Below are 15056 nucleotides of genomic sequence, written 5' to 3' on the forward strand. Positions count from 1 at the left end.
CAAACTCTCAAATCAGCACCAACAGATCATTTCTCTTTTAAAAGTGAGGATGCTACAATTTAAATTCCTCATTTTCATTCACTGCCTTCACATTGTGCTGACTCTTTATTTTGTGCTTTATTCCATTGTGATTAAACCTCATTGTGTGTACAGCCAGGTTTCTCACGCATTTTATTTATTAAGGCTTTATCAGCAGCGTGTTGTCAGCCTTGCTATTTGCAACACCTATTCAAATATGTGTTAAAAAGGTGCTATTATTGGTGGACGTAAGAAGGTATCTGCTAAATAATACTTATTGTGCAAAACTTTGTCGTTGCCGTTCTCTCGTTGAGGATAGCCGAGACGATATATGCCTACTCTGATGTTAGATAGAGCCAGGGGTATTTCTATAGCGTTTTTGCTGAAGTCCCCAATGGGCTTTGAGATGCTGTCAGTGCTGCGTCAGGTGCATTAGTACCTCAGAGAGCCGCGGTGCTCCAGCTGCCGCACGCCTTCGTGTTCTCCCCCCGGCCCTGGCCGCCAGCCTGACACCCGACACAAAGTAATCACAGATCACAGCGTTTAATCACTGAAACAAGCACTCCAGAGGACCACACTGTCAATATCCCACTCTCTCATTATCTGTTTGGATTGCACATCCACACTGTCAGATACACAGAGTGGAAAATTAAGATTAAAAATATGGTAATTTCATTTCAGGCAGCAGGCACCTCTCACTGCCCCATTGTGCTATTGATTACCTCTGAATTCAATTTTTCTTTTCAATGTAAACTTTAATCTATTCGCGAGCCAACAATCCTGCTCCCAAGGGGCCATTTGAGAGTAAGTAACCATTTAATATGACTCTGGCTGAAGATTCATTGGCTTTAATGAATTGTGTAAATCACTCAACTTCTAAAGGAGCTGATGTCCTGCAGTTCATGACCCAAATTTGGGGCTGGTTAAAAACATCCTTCTAAACCGTGTTTGCTGACAAGAATCTCTCAATGTATAATCACCGTCTGTGTAAAGCCAAATTAAACAGCTCCATTTCTCATGGAGCTGGTGATAAAAAAGTTATAATTATAGAGTGGATATCTACAGCACCTTCCCAATAAAAAAATGACTTTACTCACGCAGTAATCACCGGGTAGTTTTCTTTAACCACTTACCAATTTGTACCATCATGTACAAGACCCGCTGTAACCACTGACCTGAGAGAGGCAAACACACCTTTCAGACGACTAAGCAACTGAGGGAGGAAATGTCAGCTACAAACAAAAGTTCAATGAACAAACACTTGAAGGAATATTATTTAGTATGAGTTTGGACTTCAATTTTTATGTGACATTGAAAAAACTAATCAAAATATGAGGCATCCATTTCTGTTTTTTCCTGAATAACGTTTTTCAGAGTTCTCTGTTCCCTACATTCACTTTAGGGAATTGAAGGCAGGCAACAAACATGGAAAGAAAGAAAGAAAGAAAGAAAGAGGGGCACAGAAGGAAGGGAAGAGAAGGACATGGAGGTCGTACAAAACGAAGAAGGGACAGTGGGAAGGAAAAAATAAACAATAAGGGATGAAACACGCAATGGATAAAAGAAGGAAGGACAAGGAAATAAAGGGAGGCCTGGAAGACAGGAAGAATTAGGCACACAAGGGAGGAATGAAAGAGCAGAGGAAAAAGAAAGCAGGAAACAAGTAAGTAAGTAAGGAAGGAAGGAAGGAAAATTTGACAGTTGAATATAAATTAACTAGATTTGACATATTATGTAATGTTAATTACTTCATTGTTTGTCCAAACAATTAGAGCAGTAAATGTTATGAAGTATTTTTACAGCAAAAATAACTATGGAGAGAACTTGGTACACCAATACAGCACTACAGAGGACCCTCAGCAGCAACAGGAAGGCTAACCGGATTACAGAAAGTTGCTTCATTCATAGTTAAACCTCTAACTGTCAGGGAGCATGTAGGATTTGGAAAGTCTGGCAGCCTTTATATTGACAGAAGGTTGGAATACTTACACTGTAGAAATAAACTCAGAGACTGCAATTACAGTTAGCAATGCTAACTGTGCTATAATTAAACATTTTAACATTTAAAACAATGTTCCCATCATATTTTTCAATCTCTGATGTAAACACATCAAGTTACATCGCATTCTTTCACAAAGAACCATCAGTCATGGCAGTGAAGCTTCTCAAAGCACATCATCATCGAGTAACTGTGCTGATGATTGTAGTAACTTTACCAGTGTTGTACCAACATTTATATCCCAGAAAGTCTTATAGTTAAGAAGTTTTTTAAACTAGCATTATGTACTGAGGTCCATTGTGTCCCCCATAATTACCTTCTTCTCGTAGTTCACATTTAGCAGCTCTGAAGCTGAATGTGAATAGACATGATCATTCTGATGCTCATTATGCAATTTTCAGTCTTGTACATATAAACGCAACTAAATATGATTATGATAACTTGATGGATTATTCAAGTTATCTAATAGGTCATAATGACCAAGAATAACACTGAATGTTAGCGAAAAAAGTGGTCTGGAGGGAAAAATATCAGTTATGACAAATATTTAAAATCAAATATTATTATGGAGTCAAAATCCCCAAAAATGTGCATCGGAGCATCTAATAAAAGCTCTCCTTTGTTCTAAGTTTCTAAGTTTTTATGAGTTATAAGTTAATTTAAGTTCATAAATTGCCCAAATTTCCAATATAATTTCATCTAATTATGTAATGGTACACCAAAAAACACAGTAAGGTATATTTTCGATACGCTTCAGAACTTTTTCTTTCCTACTTTGGTCAGCAATAAACAATCTTTTTTTTATTTTCTGATTTATTTTGATTTTATAAAGTTCTAAAACTTAAAATTCTGGAAAGTAGAAAACTGACTGGAGATATGAATGAAACAGTATAAACAGGCAAAGCCAATGCCTGGATAGATAGATTATACAACAATATAACCACCGATTTTTACAGACATTGGTGGCGATATTTGAGAATAAAAGATGTTTAAATCACTTTGTAGTTGTTTTAATATTTCGACAAGCTAGTGTACCAGCTGTACTTGAATGCAGCAGGAGCAACTGTTGGGAAAATCCCCTCTCAAAGGAAATTCCTCTGACTTGAATCTCATAGGACAGAGATTGGGCTGATTGGATACTACAGGCAGCCAGATTTGGACGTCAGCTGATTCTCCAGTATCTCCTGTAGCTGTAATTTTTATATTTGATCTAATGTTGTCTTAGGTGAGTAATTAAGTAATTAACCTAGGACTTACATTTGACTCCTCATTAAGCTTTGACTCACACATTAGATCTATTTCTCATTCTCATTTTTTTCATTTAGGAAACCATTCCCAACATATGAGACATGCCTTCTCGAGGAGATCTAGAGAACATCATTCATGCATTTGTGTCATCACGCCTAGATTACTGCATTGCTCTTTTTACCAGTCTGGACAAATCATCAATTTCACATCTGCAAACTATTCAGAACGCAGCATCCACACTTCTTACCAAATCTAGAAAACACTCATATCACCCCAGTCTTATACTATCTCCACTGGCTCCCAGTCGATTTTAGAAGCCGGGTAAAGTTCTGGTTCTCACCAACAGGGCTCTAAATGGCCAGACTCCTGAATAATTATGTAAGCTTTAAACAAAACATTCTGCTCCTCGTAGTCTTCGTTCCCAAGCCCCTGGGCTTGGGACTGGACCTTTTAGTCTGTGGCTTCAAAACTGTACAGTTTGCCCCTGCAACGTTTTTAAAAACCAACTGATAAACTGTTTTGTTCCACCAGGCTTTCATGTCATGATTTTATTGTGCTTTCTACATGCTTGTTTTTATACTAAATGTAACTTAATGTGTTTTATGTTGTACAGCACATTGCGTTATCTGTGATGGGCGCTAAATAAACTTTACTTACTTACTTGAGTTCAGTGTAGAGTGAGCTACTGTACTTAACTTATTGCTGACATAAAGCCTAGGTACGGTCAACAGTTCTTATTGTATTCTCACTGTAGCTGAATAAGAAACCTTAATGTTACCAAATAAACATTAGAGTTAGCTGGGAGTCCTCCCTGTTTAGTTTTGTTTTGGTGTCACTTTTAAAAGTTGCGTGATGGACCGCAGCATTGCATAGTAAATATGTATTTGTTCAGTATGCATGCATACTGAACAGTAAAAGCTGTACTGAAATTATTTAGTATGAAATTGTGTACCGTTACACGATTACGAATTAAATCATATTTTCTAAAAATATTATATTAAACCCTATTTTAGTTTAGTGTAATTCTGATCCCTGCTTCCCAATTGATCTATACCAATATAAAACCTTTGTAATATCTGATCAAACTAAAATAACTGGATAATTTTCACTGGGATAACACAATTACAGTTCATTCCAGTAGATTAAGAGTAATCTTAAACTGCTTGAAATCAAAGCGAATATGAAACGTCCACTCTACTGGTACAATCAATGCATTTTCATGACCAAAGGGAGCCTTCCTCATTTTCTGAAAAAAGTCGGATACTAAATGAGCAAAACTGCAAAAATACAAATGCCGAAGGGAACACACCCACTTTGGTCATGATCATTGCAGCCAAATGTTGCTGTTCGATATAAAAAAAGAGCAGAGGTAGACATAAAACCACTAAAGTCAAAGTATAGGAAAACTGTTCAATTAAAACAGCGCTATAACTAACAATCAAAATAATTACTGCAAAAACTGATGGCTCCTCCTAGGGTTTCCTCGTCTTTCCGCATAATAGAAAATCTAATAGAATAATTTATTCTATAGAATAATATAATTTATTGCACTAAAATAAACATATTCAGTATCTGCCTTCTTTTCATCAAACGTGCAGAGTAAAAGAAGATACACTGGAGGACAGAACACACATTCATAAACCTTGCAGTAGGTAATCAATAAACAGTCACCCAGTTATATGTGGTAATGAAATGCAGACCCGGTTTACACAACTTCTCTGTTCCAGACCAAAAGTCTTTGCCAATCAATGCAGTGCACACTAAACCTATAATGCCTTCTGGGAGTCTGAAGATGTGTGTGCACATCAAGGAATCCAAGCATATCTGGGGAAAGATTTGGTCTTTGTCGTTCAGCATTAAAAGGACCACGGGAACTCTCCAAACCGTCAAAGGGACGTCTCAAAGATGACACTGATGTCCTTGGTGTGGCACGTGTCGCTCTCCCCCTTTCTGTTTGCATGAACCTGAAAGCGGATCAGGGAGGTAGTGTCACATCATAGAATGCCAAGCACACTTTCCAAATCTGAGCTGAGATCAGTTAAGGTGTGATTTAAGATGGGATCCAGTTGGAGCGCGGTGAAAGGATTTATCTTCCACTGAAGCAAGCAAAAGTGGCTTATTTAGCCTAACAAACAGGTGTGAAATTTACGGAAGAAAAATTTTGTAGATAATCACGGAAATTATTTGTGGAGGTATTTTTGTGAACTTTTTGGCTTAAAACTGGCAGGGCCTGATTAAAGTGACTGTAAAATCCTACATTCAGTTAAAAATAAAAGGTGGATAAGTATTCAAACTCCTTGAGGAAATATATATATTTTTATGTCTGTACATTGAAAGCAAAGTGGAACCAAAGTAAAATTCCTTGTTTGTGTGCACAAACGTGGTTTATTAACTGAAGGAGTAGACCAACACAAATTGCCAATAATTTTTAAATAAAAAGAAAAGAATAAGTGGTTTTCCAATTTTGTTTTACCAAGAAAAATTTGAAAATCTGTGGCGTGCATTTGTATTACTTTGACAACCCTAAATAAAACCGAGCGCAACTAACTGCCTTCAGTCAACCTCTGTGTAATCCTAGTATAAATACAGTTGTTCTTTCATGGCCTTGGAAGTTTGTTGGAGAACACTGGTAAACAAACAGCTTGAAGAAGACAAACACCAGAAGGGTCAAGGATGAAGTTATGGAGAGCAAGGTTAATTTACAAACCAATATTCCAAGCTTTAAACATTTCTCTGTGTTCTGTTCAATCCCTCATCTAGAAATGAAATGAGTATGGCACAATTGCTTGACTGTCATGTGGAAGACATGCCAGTCCAGCTAAACTGTCAGGCCAGGGAACGAGCATTAATCAGAGAAGCAGCTAACTCTGGATGAACATCAGAGATCCACAGGCTCAAGTGGAAGAATCCTTTGACTTGAAATCTATTAGTTGTGAAATCCACAGATGAGTGACAAGAAAAAAAAACTGTTGAAAAATGGCAAAGTAAGGCCTGTTTGCAGTTTGTCACAAGACATGTAGGGAAAGAAGGATGTCTGGTCAGATGACCTCATGTGTAGCAGAAAACTACATGTAGTAAAAAAAACAAACAGTGCCTAACAGAATTACCCTGAAAACAATGGGGAAGACCTGAGACTGGGGCCAAAGTTCACCTTCCAACAGCCCAATGAAACTAAAGATACAACCAGAAATGTAACAGGTTAATTTCAAAGAATATCTCTGTGTTTGATTTTACCAATCAAATCCAGATTTAAATCCAGTTTAGAACTTGAAGCTCTCCATTCACTTTTACTGAGCTTGAACTATTTTTTACAAAGAAGAATGAGCAAAGATTTTTGTCTCTAGATGTGCAGCATTGCTTGGCCCTTCTACAAATTATTGACTCAGGAGCTGGATATAAATACACGCCCCACTTTGAGGTTTTCATTAGTCGAAAACCAAATAAATGATGAAAACCATGTATAATTTACCTTTCATTTCTCAATTATGTGTTACATAGAGTTGGTTAATGACTGAACGAGACAAAACAGGAAACAGCCCAAGGGGTGTGAATACTTTTGCAGGTGACCGTAGTAACAATTTCAGAAAATAACTGTTTTTTTTTTTCCTCTCAAAGCTTGAGATGTTCTGTCTGCTTCTGGATTTGCTTTCAACATGAACAAAGGAGGCAGAGGTTGATATCAGATTATTGAATGTATTTCAACCTTGACTGACAACTATAGAAACTTGACACACAACATGTAGACCATCTCAGTATTTAATAAGTGGTGCTAGACAGTTTTGGATGCTGATGTAATCTGATCTGAGGAGAGCAGCCAACAATGAAGAAAAGAAGAAACGTAAGGGCTCGAACAATGTCCCCACCAATCCGCCAGTGTGCAGGGTAAGACGATACCAAATAATGCCACAGTGTGCTGCGTCTTTGAAATCAGTATTTTACTCATTTCACTTCTCTGGTTGGGAAGATACAGCACCGCTGATAAATTTGTGCGCGGGACAGAGAGAAAATGAAATGATGCCCACTTTTTTTCGGATTTCACAAAGACCTGTTTGAAGTTGCTATATGGTATCTGTGGTCCCAGACAGATGCACATAAAATGGAATTGAACAATGAATAGCCAGCCCTTATCTGTTCAGTGTCTGAAGGGGAAATACATCACAAATGAATTTCACAGGAAAAGAAATATATATGGACATTCTCTATTACAGTAATCCCCATAGAAGGTTTATCCCGGATCGCAATGAAGTTAAACCCAATATACTCAAACGGTTACAGTGTAAAGAAAGCTGCTTTTCTAGACTCATCACTTAAAATGATCTCAAAATTATATTATGAGAAAAGAGATAATATGGAAAGTTTCTTAGATTATATCATTGGATCTGAATCTACAAAGAGCCAATTTCTCTCTTAAAATTAATGTTATGGTGTTGCAAGGCTGCAAGTAGACACTTTAAATTAAAATGGTAATCAGGTTTCTTTGCTTTGTCAGGGTTATGGACATCTTTTGTTGCTGCTGGTATTATTTTGGAGTCTGTGGAGATTAGTGTGTGATGGCTGGTCTCTTATTTAGTGAGAGACCTGCACTGGGATAGAGGTGGATACCTGTTTGGCTGTTTGCAGCAATGACGCAGCTTCAGCTTTACCCGTCTGTTGGAACATCTGGTAGAAGAGCCCCTCCTGGTTCTGGAGCAGGATGTACGGCTCGTCATACTCCTGGATCCTGCCAGCATCCAGAACCTGCAATCACGCACACAATGGAATAATAGTTGGGGCCAACACCTATATACTTTACTTGAAGAAAAACTGACATTTCAGCTGTTTCACTGGCTGAGTTGAGCATGCAGACGGTGCAAACTTGAATGGGGAAACAGTGGTTCGGTGTATAGAAAGGAACCATCCATTTTGTGTGACTCAGGTGGCTTGCAAACAGCTGCGCCTGTTTTTGCTCGATGCGGCTTCTGACAATGAGTGGAACCTGTTAGCAGAGCGAAAGTCTGCTGCGCTGACTCTGACAGACAGGAGATCAGAGATTTATCCATGTATTTACCCAGGCATTTGCAGAGGCCTAGAGGTGGTCCTCAGTCAAATCCAACAATCACACCCTCAAGGCACTCGAGAAAATGACCATCATTTCTGTGTCATGGCATGCTATGTAAACCACACAAAGAATAGTGCCAGTTCAAGCAGTTTGGAAAGGACTACAATTATAGCACAGACTAATTTAAACAAGCCCTATCCGCTTACAGCACTAATGAGCAGTTTGTCAACTGTGTCGGTAAGAAAGGGAGACTTCAGCAGCTGCTGTCATTATTAATTGTTTATGAGCAGAACGCTGGAACAGGGAGATTGTATCTTGAAGATTGTTTTTAATTTGGGAAAGTCAACTCACACGGGTCGCAGTTTAGTTCTTCCCTAGCACACGGGGACATTTAACACAACCGTAGGTGTGAAACAATTCACGCTGCATGATACTTGACTTTCCCTAGAAACCTTCTCAGTGGTCAAACAGCCGCCAGGTCGTGCCCCGTCCTCCGTGGAGGATTAACAAACACCGCCACGAATGCCACTAATTGGCACCTCTGCAGGCAGCAGGAAGAAAGGGCCAAAGATCAAGTGGCACGAGTGTGGATTTAATAAAAGCAGAAGCTGTGAGGGAGGAATCAACCCAGCTGTTGTGAAATAAGAGAATTAAATGGGTACGTGACGGTGATTTGGCAGCAGTGATGCAGAGAAGTGTCTGCGTGGTCTGGGCCTCAAGTGTACTGACCTAAAAAAAATAAAAGTGTCAATATGTGGAACATCTGTTGAAGACTTCACATTCCAAAATAAAGTCTGAACACAGGGGGACTCTGGATAGCAAGGCAGTAGGGAGGTACAGTGTGTTGCATAAGTATTCATACCCCTTGAACATTTCCACATTTTGACACAGTATAACTACAAACTTCAGTACTGAAATTATTTGTGATAGACTGAATACAGTAGTGCATAACTGTGAAGTAGAAGGTGGTGTCCAGAAAATGATGTGGACTACATTGATAATTGCCGAACATTTTGGGGAAAACCTGGTCTGATCCGGAGAGACGGGATCCATCCCACTTTGGATGGAGCAGCTCTTCTTTCTAGGAATCTGGCCGAATGTATTAGTTCTGCAAACCTCTGACAACCCAGGGTTCAGACCAGGAAGCAGGGACGTAGTTTAACACTCCTCTCTGAAGCTTCTGTACTGCTACCCCTTTACACTATTAAGAAAGTGTCTCACCCACAGCCAAAATGTAATAGATTAAAAAATAATCTAAAATGAGGAAATCAGGAAAATCTAATAAAAATAAGCACAACTCAGACTAAAAATAAAAATAAAACAATTAAATGTGGCTTACTGAACACAAGATCTTTTTCTTCAAAGACTTTGATAGTTAGTGACCTGATTTGTGACAATCAAATTGATTTATTTTGCCTCACAGAAACCTGGCTGCAGCAAGAGGATTATGTTACTATAAATGAGTAAACTCATACTAATTATTAAAATTTTCACATTCCTCCAAATACTGGGCGAGGAGGAGGAGTAGCAACCATCTTTCAGTCCAATTTATTGACCAGTCCCAGACCAATCAATAGCTACAACTCTTTTGAATATTTAATCCTTAGTTTTCCTCATCCAAATTGCAAAGCACTAAAACCACTTCTGTTTGTTGTTTTGTACCATCCACCAGGCCCTTACTCTCAATTTTTAGATCAGTTTTCAGACCTTTTATCGGATTTAGTGTTGAATACAGATAAGGTTATTATAGTGGGGGATTTTAACATTCATGTTGACACTGAAAGTGATAGCTTAAATATAGCCTTTAATGCTATCTTAGACTCAATTGGCTTTGCTCAAAACATTAACAAACCTACCCACCTTTGTCTTCATTCTCTGGACCTTGTGCTGACATATGGCATTGAGTGTAAAGACATAACAATATTTTCTCATAACCCTGTCCTGTCAGACCATTTTTAATAACCTTTGAGTTTAATTTAACCGAGTACTCCACACCTGAAAGAAAAGTTCATTATAGTAGATTATTATCAGACCATGCTGTAACAACCTTTAAAGAATCTGTTCCACTTTTGATTTCCTCATTATCACAGAAAAGCACAATGGAGGGCAATAATTTTGTTTCTTCCCCTTCACAAATTGATTCTCTTGTTCATCATTGCGTGGTGCATTAGACAATGCAGCCCCCTTGAAAAAGAAGGTAATTATTCATAGGAGGCTAGCTCCCTGGTTTAATTCAGAGCTGCGTACTTTAAAGCACAATGTTAGAAAAGTGGAGAGAAAATGGTGTTCTACACACCTAGAGGATTCCTACTTAATCTGGAAAAATAGCCTACTGTTGTATAAAAAGACACTTCACCAAGCTAGAACAGCTTATCTCTCATCATTAATAGAAGAGAACAAGAATAATCCTAGGTTTCTCTTTAGTACAGTTGCTAAACTTACAGAGAGTCATAGCTCTGTGAGCCATCCATTCCCTTAGCTCTCAGTGGTCATGACTTTATGGGATTCTTCCAAAATAAAATTGATTCTATTAAAAAGAAAATCTTTGACATACTCCCGAAGATGAAGACTTCATCCTCAGCAAGTGAGACAACATTGGAAATAACTGCAGAACTTGCTCTGTGTTTGGACTGTTTTGATCCTGTGGAGCTTCCAGAGTTATCAGAAATATTAGCTTAATCTAAACCTTCAACTTGTATGTTAGACCCAATCCCAACCAAATTATTTAAGGAAGTGTTCCCTCTGATTACCAGCCCCATTTTAGGTATGATTAACCTATCCTTAGTAAAGGGATATGTACCACAGGCTTTTAAGGTAGCTGTAATTAAACCTTTACTTAAGAAACCTTCGCTTGATCGAGATGACTTGAAAAATTACGGACCTATATCCAATCTTCCATTCTTATCTAAAATTCTTGAAAAAATAGTTGCTAATCAAATGTGTGAGCATTTACACAGCAATGACCTGTTTGAAGAGTTTCAATCAGGCTTCAGAGCTCATCATAGCACTGAAACAGCTCTGCTGAAAGTCACTAATGATCTTCTTATGGCTTCTGATAATGGACTTGTGTCTGTACTTGTCCTGTTAGATCTCAGTGCTGCATTTGATACAGTCGATCACAATATTCTCTTAGAAAGGCTGGAATATGCTGTAGGGATCAGGGGAACAGCGCTAGGCTGGTTTAAATCTTATTTGTCTGACAGATTCCAGTTTGTTCATGTAAATGATAAATCATCTTTAAACTCCAGGGTTAATTGTGGAGTACCACAGGGTTCAGTACTTGGGTCAATTCTCTTTACTATATATTTGCTTCCAATAGGTAAAATGATCAGGAAGCATAGAATACATTTTCACTGTTACACTGATGACACTCAGCTTTACTTATCCATGAATCCTGATGAGCCCATCCAGTTAGATAGACTACAAGCATGTCTTGAAGACATAAAAACTTGGATGACTTAAAATTTCTGCTTCTAAATTCAGACAAGACAGAAGTTCTTGTCTTTGGACTGGAGTCTTTAAAAACAAAACTGCTTAGTCAATCCCTTAACCTGGATGGCATTAAAATTGACCTCTGATAATAAAGTAAAAAACCTTAGTGTTATTTTTGACCAGGACATGTCATTTAAATCCCATATTAAACAGGTTTCTAGGATTTCCTTCTTTCATCTCCGGAACATTGCCAAAATTAAAAATATCCTGTCCAGGAGTGATGCTGAAACACTAGTCCATGCATTTGTTACTTCAAGGCTGGACTATTGTAATTCGTTAAAATCAGAATGTCCACAAAATGCAGTTAAAAGCTTTCAGCTGATTCAAAATGCTGCAGCAAGAGTTCTGATGAAAATTAAAAAGAGAGATCATATTTCCCCTACTTTAGCTTCCCTTCATTGGCTCCCTGTTAAATCCATAACAGAATTTAAAATTCTCCTCCTCACATATGAATCCCTTAATTATTTAGCTCCATCATACATCAGAGATCTGATTGTTCCATACGTTCCTAACAGAGCACTTCGTTCTCAGACTGCAGGTTTACTGGTGGTTCCTGGAGTCTCTAGAAGTAGAATGGGAGGCAGATCCTTTAGTTATCAGGCTCCTCTCCTGTGGAACCAGCTCCCAGCTTTAGTCTGTGAGGCAGACACCCTGTCTACTTTTAAGGCTAGGCTCAAAACTTTCCTTTTTGATACAGCTTATAGTTAGAGTGGCTTAGGTTATCCTGAGCTATCTTCCTTATTTTTTACCTCCATCTTCTTCCCTCCCTGTTGGATGGAGTAAGGGGGAGTCAGGTTTAGCCTAAACCGGCTCAGTTATGGTTGAGGTGCAAACACACCCTCCATTTCTGCTACCTGTATGACCCCCTCTCTTTTCCAATGGTTATGGTCAATCTGACAAGGAGAGGTATCCCAATCGTTGTGGTTTTTAGTATAACAATGGCCACCAGTCGGCTCTAGATGGACAAACTGTCTACTTTTAAGGCTAGGCTTAAAACTTTCCTTTTTGATAAAGCTTATAGTTAGAGTGGCTTAGGTTATCCTGAGCTATCTCTGTAGTTATGCTGCTATAGGCTTAGGCTGCTGGAGGACATAATTACCACTTTCACCCTCTTTGCTACATTCCTTCACTACTCTCTAATTCTGCATTATTTGGTGTTATTTCAGTTTTTAACTTTATGTTCTCCCTTCTTTTCTCTTCCTAGAAGCTACACCTGGCATGACTCTGTGTCTACCTGTGACACCTTTCTGGAGAGGGGCATCGTCCAAGCTTCTGCTGGCAACAACTTAATGCTCACCTTCTACCGATAACCCACATGGCCCTGTCTTTCAGTGTTTAACCCTTTCTCTCTCCTAGACATGGCAATTGACTGAGCTTTTACTGTGACTAACTATAGGTGCTCTCTTTCAGACAGTAACCTTTAAAACTGGCTCAGTTAATCTGTTCTTTCTTTCTAGGTGAAACGACTAAAGGAGCTACATCCATCAACATTTACTTTTCCTTCCCATAGAAAGTACTCCTGGATCAGTGCTTCTTTGTTCACTTTGTGTCTCTGCTCTGTTCTCTCAAACCCCCAGTCGGTTGTGGCAAATGGCCTCTCACACTGAGCCTGGTTCTGCTGGAGGTTTCTTCCTGTTTAAAGGGAGTTTTTCCTCTCCACTGTCGCTACATGCATGCTCAGTATGAGGGATTGCTGCAAAGTCAACGCCAGTGACTGTCCATTGTCTCTACATGCTCATCCAGGAGGAGGGAATGCTGCAAGTCACTGACTGGATGCAATCTGCTGGGTTTCCTTAGATAGTAAAAAATGTTATCCAATTTGAATAAATAACTGAATCTGACTGTGTTGTTCAATGATTAGGATTAAATGGAATGTATGTACCTGACTTTTGTGAAGTGCCTTGAGATGACGTGTTGTGAGTTGGCGCTATATAAATAAACTGAATTGAATTGAATTGAATTGAATCACACTTTTTTGTTTTTATTTTTTGCAAAACATTCCAATGCAAGGCCCTGCTTGTAAATAAATGGGCTAAATGCTCAAAACGTTTTTTCATTTTCCAGATGTTTTCCGTTAAAACCATTAGAAAGAATATACATAATTTTAAAACACCAACTGAAGTGCTGCACAATGGAAATTTACAGCAATCTTACTTACTAGGATTCTGTCACAGTCAATGATCGTGTTGAGCCTGTGAGCAATGGTTAGGACGGTGCACTCTTGAAACTTGTTCCGGATAGTCTGCTGGATCAGGCTGTCAGTTCTAAAGAAGCAGGAAATACAACACCTGAGAACATAAAAAAAACTTCTCATCCTACAAAGCCTTGGGCAGGGATTTTTCGCAGGCCAGAACAATGGCTCATCAACTGCAAAGTACACTGCCTTGCGAAAGTATTCGGCCCCCTTGAACTTTTCCACCTCTTGCCACATTTCAGGATTCAAACATAAAGATATAAAATTCTAATTTTTTGTGAACAATCAACAAGTGGGACACAATCATGAAGAGGAATGAAATTTATTGGATGTGTCAAACAAATAAAACAAATAAAAAACTGAAAATGCAACGTACAATATTATTCGGCCCCCTTGCGTTAATACTTTGTAGCGCCACCCTTTGCTGCAATTACAGCTGCAAGTCGCTTGAGGTTTGTCTCTATCAGTTTTGCACAACGAGAGACTGAAATTCTCGCCCATTCTTCCTTGCAAAACAGCTGGAGCTCAGTGAGGTTGGATGGAGAGCGTTCGTGAGCAGCAGTCTTCAGCTCTTTCCACAGATTCTCGATTGGATTCAGGTCTGGACTTTGACTTGGCCATTCCAACACCTGGATACTTTTATTTGTGAACCATTCCATTGTAGATTTGGCTTTATGTTTTGGATCATTGTCTTGTTGGAAGATAAATCTCCGTCCCAGTCTCAGGTCTCTTGCAGACTCCAACAGGTTTTCTTCCAGAATGGTCCTGTATTTGGCCCCATCCATCTTCCCATCAATTTTGATCATCTTCCCTGTCCCTGCTGACAAAAAGCAGGCCCAAACCATGATGCTGCCACCACCATGTTTGACAGTGGGGATGGTGTGTTCAGGGTGATGAGCTCAGTGGGGATGGTGTGTTCAGGGTGATGAGCTGTGTTGCTTTTACACCAAACATATCGTTTTGCATTATGGCCAAACAGTTCGATTTTGGTTTCATCTGACCAGAGCACCTTCTTCCACATGTTTGGTGTGTCTCCCAGGTGGCTTGTGGCAAACTTTAAATGATAC

The 15056-nt window shown here is 38.9% G+C and overlaps 1 protein-coding gene across 1 annotated transcript in view; it reads right to left on the reverse strand.

Annotated features, from left to right (window-relative positions):
• Positions 1–1520: 1520 nt before the first annotated feature.
• Positions 1521–15056, reverse strand: part of LOC124871171 (ATP-binding cassette sub-family C member 4-like) — a 92361-nt gene continuing 78825 nt past the window's right edge. The window contains exons 29-31 of the mRNA XM_047370252.1: positions 13954–14059; positions 7868–8002; positions 1521–5229 (exon numbers count right to left, since the gene is read on the reverse strand). Coding sequence (XP_047226208.1) covers positions 5152–5229; positions 7868–8002; positions 13954–14059 — 319 coding nt within the window. The 3' untranslated portion in view covers positions 1521–5151. The remainder of the gene's footprint in view (positions 5230–7867; positions 8003–13953; positions 14060–15056) is intronic.

Source organism: Girardinichthys multiradiatus, chromosome 7, assembly GCF_021462225.1.
Source record: "Girardinichthys multiradiatus isolate DD_20200921_A chromosome 7, DD_fGirMul_XY1, whole genome shotgun sequence".
NCBI classification, from domain to species: Eukaryota; Metazoa; Chordata; class Actinopteri; order Cyprinodontiformes; family Goodeidae; genus Girardinichthys; species Girardinichthys multiradiatus.